General features: G+C 42.5%; 1 protein-coding gene across 3 annotated transcripts in view; it reads right to left on the bottom strand.

Moving 5' to 3' along the window:
- Positions 1-280: 280 nt before the first annotated feature.
- ARFGEF2 (ARF guanine nucleotide exchange factor 2) overlaps positions 281-8,298 on the bottom strand; it is a 32,925-nt gene continuing 24,907 nt past the window's right edge. The window contains exons 32-40 of one of the 3 annotated variants that reach the window (XM_088175135.1): positions 7,973-8,111; positions 7,811-7,865; positions 7,459-7,573; positions 7,060-7,190; positions 5,900-6,068; positions 5,372-5,510; positions 4,406-4,523; positions 3,562-3,761; positions 281-1,613 (exon numbers count right to left, since the gene is read on the bottom strand). In XM_088175135.1, the coding sequence (XP_088031261.1) occupies positions 3,579-3,761; positions 4,406-4,523; positions 5,372-5,510; positions 5,900-6,068; positions 7,060-7,190; positions 7,459-7,573; positions 7,811-7,865; positions 7,973-8,111 (1,049 nt within the window). In that variant the 3' untranslated portion in view covers positions 281-1,613; positions 3,562-3,578. Of the gene's footprint in view, positions 4,524-5,371; positions 5,511-5,899; positions 6,069-7,059; positions 7,191-7,458; positions 7,574-7,810; positions 7,866-7,972; positions 8,112-8,298 lie in introns of all 3 variants that reach the window. The other 2 variants (XM_088175134.1, XM_088175132.1) reach the window with 2 other exon arrangements.

Raw genomic sequence — 8,298 nt, 5'->3', positions numbered from 1 at the left:
GCGCGCCGGCCTCGCCCCGCCCCGGAATGGGGGCGAGCGGGGCCCGGCCGGAGCCCCGGAACGGGGGCGAGCTGGGCCGGGGGCGAGCGGGGTCCGGCCGGAGCCCCGGCACCGCCAAGGGAACGGGCCCGGGCCCGGCCCCGGCCCCGCGGCGGAGCACGGACGAGGACGGAGCGTGCGGGCGGTATAAAACACGAACCGGAATCCCCGAACCCCGCAGAGAAGCCCGAGTGACGCCGAAGGCTTTGAGCCGCTTAAGGAACCACCTGAGCAAAAAAGCAACACTTCGTAAAACTTTATTGATTTATTACTTGATTAAAGCATGGAATATTATAACTATTATACATCGTATTTTCATGTAGAAAACTTTACATAGTTTATCATATTATATAATTTTGGTATTCTCTCAGAACTCTATACATCCATTGGCAAGGAATGGTCTTTAAATTATCGATAGTAAATGCACTTAATACAGAGATATTAAAACTCAGGTGTTTTAAATATGTGAAAACATACATTTTAAACAAAGGTGCTGAACAAACCGAAGTTACAGATTGAAGGGAGATGCACTTTTGACAGAATTACTATTTTTAATCGTTTTTCCGGAATAGTAAGACTGAGCTAAAATGGGGGGTGCTGGTTGTAGTAGAGGACATTGGCTTAGATTGTTCTGTTTACAGTTTAGAAGGTGAGGTACCAGACACGGATAACAAACTGCTGTAGAAACAACCTTTCCCTGGACGGTAAGACACAACAGAAGCAGCGTGAAGGGACTTTTAAATCACCACCAAAGGGAGGATTTAGGGTTTCCTCCCTTCCCTCGGGAGGTCTGCAATGACCCGTGCCAAACAAACCGCGTGCAGTCCCAGTGTTCGTGGCAGCGCAGGCACAGGAGCTGCAGATCCCTCTGGCACAACCCAGCCAAGGGTGCCTTTCTCCGGCTGCCTGCACTGGCCGGTCCCTCCCCTGCAGCCGGTGAACCAGCCCCGTGTGAGTGCAGGAGAGGAGAGAAGCGCCTGGCAGCACTGCAGGAGCGCTGAGCTGCACTGGAGCCGCTGCACTGGAGCCGCTGCGCTCGGCTCCTCCTGACTGAGCAAACCAAGCGGTGCAGAGTGCCCTGAACACAGCCCCATTATTGCTGTCATGGGGACAATGCCTGCAGCAGGGGACAGGGAGCCTCTGACAATGCACTGGCATCCCAGGCCCCCTTCTCCTCCATGCACTGCATGGCATGGCTGGGTGTAACACACCCAACTTCAGCAGTTTGTAACTGGTTTAAACACAACAAAAGCTTTTCAGTAAGGAAAAGAACAGTCTCAGACCAAGGGCTGAAAGGAAGCATGAATTAAACATCCTTACCCTATGTGCAGAGAGAGCACAAATGCTGCCCCTTACAGTAAAGAAAGCCCATGAAGCAAATGTGAAGTCATTTAAGACCTCAAAATTGAGACTTGTTTCAAGACATGACTGTAGGGCTTTCAAACCTGTGACACACAGAGGAACATGCAGCTGGGCCAGGTGTGTCTGATGGGACATGAGGGAACACATTCCATGAGGCAGTGACACATTCCAAATCTGAAAAATAACGGTTCAAACATTTTCCTTAGGACTACCTACGACCAGAAGAAAAAGAATAGCATATTATTACAGATTTAAATAGAATTTAAATAAATACTTCATTTTCTGCAGTACCCAATGTAGTGACAAACCCAAGGGAATGAGCAGCTACACCAGGTGCAACGCAAAAGGATATTTCAAATGCAGCAAGTTAAATACCAGCATTGCTTTTTTTTCAGTCTTCTCCTATTGTCATATAAAGCCATTCACTCCCTTCTACTAAATAGCAGTGTAGAGATTTAACCTCATGGGCATTTAAAAGTCAAAGAGCCACAACTACCACTTTTCTTTGGTTAAAAATAAAAAGTAAAAATAAACTGTGAAAGCTTTGTCCCTACTATTGACTGTAAAACCTTCCCCAAACAATGCTTACACAGGATAAACTGATGCATTGAGAAGCACCATAAAAACCCTTTGGAAAAAGATCACAAAAACAAACCAAACAAATAAACAAAAACAACAACCAAAAAAAACCCTCCAAAGACAGCACATTCCCAGCAGCTCAGAGCAGCATATCCCAAGACAACCTCACCTGAGGCCATCCTACCAGGAAACTCAACTCAAAAATCAAAATAATATTATACACTTAGCTCCATTCAAGTAGGTAGGTTGTTGTTGCTGTTTGTTGTTTTATTTTTTTCTTTAAATACTGTTAATATTTGAAGTTTGCTACTCTGGATAGCACAGCAGTTAATATAACACTTTACATTATTTTAGGAAGTGGAGCCTCTCCTCCCATCCTGCCATACTTTCCTGGTTTAGAGAAGTCTTGAAACTTGAAATTTAAAATTATTTCAAAGGTCAAGACAGCATTCTGTCATGGAAACAATGTCACAGAAACCTGATGCATTTCAAGGAAAGAAAGAAAACTCTCAGGCAAGCAAAGCTGTGGTGTCATGTCACATTTTGCTTCACAGGTAGCCTTCAAAGCACAGGATTGTGTTGGTAACTTAGAGCACATTAACAAAGTTGTTTAATTTTGCTAGAGCAGTTTTCTGGAAATTCTGGGTTTTTTTAGATGCTGCTAGGAACTAAGAGTTGAGAACAAAAAACATTTGCACAAAATGACAAATCAGAACTTGCAGATCTGCAGTAAAAGGAGACAAACACAAGGAGAGTTAACACAAGGACTGGACTTTTTGCTAAGCAGTCACCATCACTGCTAAATACATTATATTCAAGGGTCAAAAAGGTGGGTTTGTCTGTTCTGAGCCTTGTTTTTGATGTTCCTGTGTATGCTCTATGATCTGCCAATGTATGAAAGGAAAAGGAAAGGCTTTTCTTTTTCTTAAATGCCTTTAACTCGAGCCTAATAAGCTAAAGGAGTCGATGCTGTTGGTGCTCCTGATGTAAAGTCTTCCATAAAACTAAAAATAAGTCTCAGAAGATGCAGTACTGAGATTCAAAAAAATTTTAAGTCGTTTGCTAGACAGGAGGAAAACCTTCTCCAAATATCCTACAGGCTGTTCCACTGCAACAGCTCAGTTCCCTGCCTGGGCTGTCCTGGACACAAAGGAAAACCCAGAGGGATCTCGGGTGGTCATTGGCCACCGCAGTCGAGTTTATTATGAACACTTGCCAACATCACAAGGCTACACAAATACAGTCATTAGTTCCAAGGGGCATAACTTCTGTGGAGATCCAGCTGATTCATCAGCTCTAGCTGGGATGAAAGACTGGGCAGTGCATAAAAGACTAGAAGAGACATACTGGATCATACAAATGATTAGCATTGAAACAGAGAGACTGCACACCTACTGCATTGACTCTGTAAGCAATAATTTTAAAAAAACTGCTGACACTTCTGTAGGATGGACAGAACAGGATTCTTTGCCTCGTTCCCAAATGCCACTGTAAGAATCATTTGCTCCTGTGGTGGTGATACACCAGGGTGCCATTTTTTCCCTTCCACTCCAATGCATCTCTGGACACAGCTTTACGTACAGGAGCAGTTGAGAGGCTCACTGAGAGCTGGCAGGAGGGCAGGTCGCTGCCAGATGTGTGTGCTGCTCCGTGCTGCAGATGTTGAAGACCAGCCCGATGCGCAGGAAGAACTTGCGCAGCACGGCGCGCAGCTCAGGGATCAGGTCGAACTGCATGATCTCACACAGGTACGGGTAGTAGGTGGAAGCATGTGCCCTGAACTAGCCAAGATACAGAAACACAGCGTCATTCTCCATGGCTAGAGCAAAATAAAAAGTGCTGACACGTTCATGGCTGCACCAAACACCAGGTCTCACCCAAGCCCTCCCGACGGCCCCGAGCTCCGAGCTCTGTGCTGTTTGTGGCAGCAGCAAACACAGGCCCTGCTTTGGTGTTACTCCCTAAACAGAGTCAGGGCTCAGTGACTTCTCAGCATAGAGGTAGTATCAGGGTCTATTTGTGGCAATATGAATACCTGCATTCCCTTTTCCTCAAAAGGGCCAAGATCCTGAAAATTATTCTTGCCATTGCTGTAAAGGAAACTGGAATTCCAATTTTACATTCCCTACCATTCCTGTGCAGCTCTAATATAACATAAGCCTCTCCCTTACTGCACACTCATTGGGCTTTTATATGAAAGCTGTTCAGTAATTCTATCCACATTCCCACACAACTGGGAACTGCATGGATGCAGCCCCATTTCCACAATGCAGAATGCCTGCAGACAATGCAGCTGCCACTGCTGCACTGCAAGCAGAGTGCTCGCCATGAGGAACCTCCCACCTCCAATCTGGGTGGAAATAAAGATTGAACCCAGGCTGAAGGAGGAATGAAAAACATACCCAAATGACTTCCAGCCTCTTACCTTATCATCACTGATTTTTAGCGTTTTTGTTAAAAGCAACAGCAGGAGATTGGTCCAGGCTTCTCTGTGGCTTTCTGAGTTGACAGTAATAAAATATGCCAGGGCTTCACTGCACACACTGCAAAGATGGCACAGTTCACACAAACCATAAAGAAAACCCTTAGAAAGTTTTTGATTACATGCTCTGTTTGTCCTCTCAGTGTACTTTGTTTTCAAGCAAGATGCACTTCCAGGGGAAAGTTTTCAATCACATGCAACAACTTTAACTACAAAAATTTGCTTTTTCTGGAAAAATAGGAATCGTTCCAGATAACTGAACTGAAATGCTTTTCATGTTGGTGACAGAGAAGGAAAAGGAAAATTAATCTGCCTGATAAACATTTTGTAATTGAAGTGCTGTCAATTTCAACCTGCAAACATTATTTCCTGACCCTGACATTGGGACAGCTTAGGAAACAGCACCACGAGAGAGCTCTCCCTCCAAATTTGGACTGGTTTCATAAAAATCTGCTGCTCAGCATCACAGATTAAAGAAGAAGTATCATTGTATTAATAGATTTTTGGTCCCTACTGCAGATTGTCAACACAAGGTACAAACTGTACCACTTACTATGGCTATTTTTAGGACACTCTTTTAATTAAAGAAGGACTAAGCAGATTAACATGTCCATAACATGCTGGTAGATCAGAATCCACTATATTAGTACCAAGAGCAAGTTGGGAGATCTTCACATTTGATAAGAGATTAGTTCTTTCAACTTTTATGTACCAACTCACCCAAATACCTTTTTATATTAATTTAGAACAATTTTCTACATTTGTTTAAATTCCAGGTGTACAACAGTTTATACTGCACTCTTTTGTCCCCGTTCCTCCAGCGGGGCCGGGTGTCCCCTCTCCCCCAGCAGGGCCGGGTGTCCCCGTTCCCCCAGCAGGGCTGTGTGTCTGTCTGTCTGTCTGTCCCACCTGAGCAGCCGGCTCTGCACGGCGTCCCACGCCTCCCGCCGCCTCTCGTCCACGTACATCCGGAACAGGATCCTCAGGCAGCACGCCAGGCTGCTGGTCTCTTGTTTTAGGAGGTTGGGTTTTGATTTACCCTTGAACCCTAGAAATCAGTCCCACACAGGACAAGAGGGAACATCCAAAGCTGGTGTTATTGGCCAAAAATAAATTTTATCAACAATATGTGCACTAGTGACCAGTAATGATTTCTTGTCCAAACAGTATTTCCTTCTCCTTCATTTTGATTGAGTTCTGATTTATTTAGAACGATACTTAACTACAGTAGTACCAGCCGTGTAGCTCTACTTTAATAAAAAAGCAGATAATTTAGCAAACAGAATTATTCAAGTCATCAGGAAGGAGACAAGCAATAAAAGCATGTGACTGTCCAATAAACTCTAGAGGTGATTGCAATGGCAATTTGTTGTGTCATGATACTTAAAGCCAGAAGTGCAGTTCAGCATTTTTGTCAAATAAAAATAAAAGCCTCACCTGCTCTCCATAACACAGTTCGCTGCTCATAATTTGAATTAAAGGCTTTTGAAAATGAGTGAGACTCTTGCAGACAATCCAGTAATTTAAAAAGGTGATGTGAAGACATATGTTTATACATTCCTTGGTCTTCTGTGTCAATGTGGATATCTGCATCCAATGTGTCTCGCTAAAGAACAGGGGGAGAGGGACAGAGAGAGAGAGTGCATGCCATAAACTCCAGTAACTCTAATTGCATTTATAGGTGCAATGCAGTACAACACAGCAGAGTGGTCCTGTCAAAGATCAGAGTTGCACTCTTCTCAGTAGGGTACTTAAGAAGAGAGAAGTTATGATCAATCCTAGTTACTGACAAGAAAATAAGACTCAAGAGCAAGGGAAGAACTTCCTTATTGAGACATTGCAGTCACAGCAATACAGTACAGATTATTTCCTCTTCTCTAGAAGCTGACCGGGTAGGAGGTCTGCTGAATACTGAAAACATCAAAATGAACAACAAAACCAATGTGGGTTTAAATGTTGCCTAGTGTAGAAATTCCCCATCTTTGGTCATGTTAAATTGCATAGTTTAGCTAATTTCACTAGGAATTTAAAACACTGACCAATCTCCAAAACACTATCTGAATGCACTAGCCAGAACTTCCAGCTTAGAGTTTTATTAACAGCCAAGCCAGAGCTACTGTGCACTGCTACCCAGAATCAGAACTTTCAGGGACAGGAACATCTCTGAGGTTGGCAATGAGTGAAATCTTGACCATTGACCTTGCTGAACTTGAACTTCTGCAACATTTCCTGTGCAAACAGCCAGAGACTGAGCAGAGCCTCAGCTGTGGCTAAATGAAGACACTCAGTCTAATGAGCAGAAGAGAATGCTTTCCCCAAACAAACAGAAACCATTTTTGATGACTACGTATTCATGATAAAAACAACTATAATCTACTATACTGATAATAAAAATTAAGGTAATATTATACTACAACAGGCAGACCATCAGGCAACACTGGAGGTGTTGAGACAAAAAATTCACAACTTAAGAGGAGTTTACACACACAATCAGGGTAGTGCTGAGAGTCAGCAAAAGAGTATTTGTGAACATGTCAGAGCTCTCCATAATTTGTGCTTTACTGTCACAACAAGGTTACAAGTGAGTCTGACATTACCTGAGCTGCAGCCATGTGCTCAGCATCTTCCTTCTTGCTTGTTGCTGGATAGAACACTATGTTATCAATGGTCTGTATCAACTCCAGCTGTACCACACACTTGATCAGGAGGCCAGCAAATAGTTTTTGGTCTAATGAAATGGAGCAACACAAGTTTCAGAAGCAATTCATGACAATTCATTTACAACAGGCTAGCAAAACATGACATTCCCCTTGACAATTTCATATTTAGTAATGCTGTGAATGATCTTCTAAAGAGAAAATCTCACTGCAAGGCATAAACACAAATTGCAAAGACTTAAAAATTTTAACTGCCCCAAAACTTTATGTAGAGAACTACAGAAGTGAACTAAGACTGGCAATAAAGGTGCATTGAAAAAGCTTGTGTGTTTTCCTTACTGGTATAAGGACCACCTTTCCAGCTCTCATCTGTTGGATTTGAATATTGGCTTTGTCCTCTTTCAGAAGCATTTTTATCCATGCTGCTTAAAGACTGGTGATCTAGGTCCAAATCCTAGAAGAGAGTGCAGAGCAATTCCAGCAATCCAAAACACTAACTCCCAGCCAGCTATCACTTTTCAGATGACTTCTCTAATCCTAGATTCAAAGACTTCCTCCCCCCATTCCTTACATCCTTTTTTACAATAACACCAAATAAAATATACAATCTACTGTCAATTCCTTGTCAAGTTTATTAACTACAACAGAATATTTCAAAAGCTAACCTATTACAAAACCTTTCAACTCTTACCAAGTGTTTTTCAGATGAATCTTCCTCCATTCCTACAGGCTTCCATGTCAGCAAGCTTCACAGAGTTAAAGAAATAAAACAACAAAAAACAATAAACAAAGAAGGTAAATATTGTTGCTTTGGAATTGGGTATCAATAGAAGAATTAAACTTATGAACTTACACATGAGGAATAGTTGTTTTGAAGATTTCTAGCATACAATTGCATGTCTGCCCCCAGACTTCAGGGCTGAATTTCTGTCCATTGAGTATTACCAGGTTTTCTAGGCAGTTTGTACCTGATCGTGCCAACTGCTCATTATCTGTGAAATAAATGTTCCACATTTAGCAACTTCTACAATATCAATGAAAAATTAAGTATTCCCTATTACAGCTCCATTAAAAATTTTTACTGATAAAGAAAAAATAAAAAAATCAGAATGCATGCACATATCTGTATGTGTAAATAAAGGAGGTAATGTATCACTGCAGTCAAACCAAGAAAGGTTG

This window comes from Sturnus vulgaris, chromosome 17, assembly GCF_052056855.1.
Source record: "Sturnus vulgaris isolate bStuVul1 chromosome 17, bStuVul1.hap1, whole genome shotgun sequence".
In the NCBI taxonomy this organism is placed as follows: Eukaryota; Metazoa; Chordata; class Aves; order Passeriformes; family Sturnidae; genus Sturnus; species Sturnus vulgaris.
Note: the sequence above shows the minus strand (reverse complement) of the source record. Positions and strands in the feature narration are given on the sequence as shown.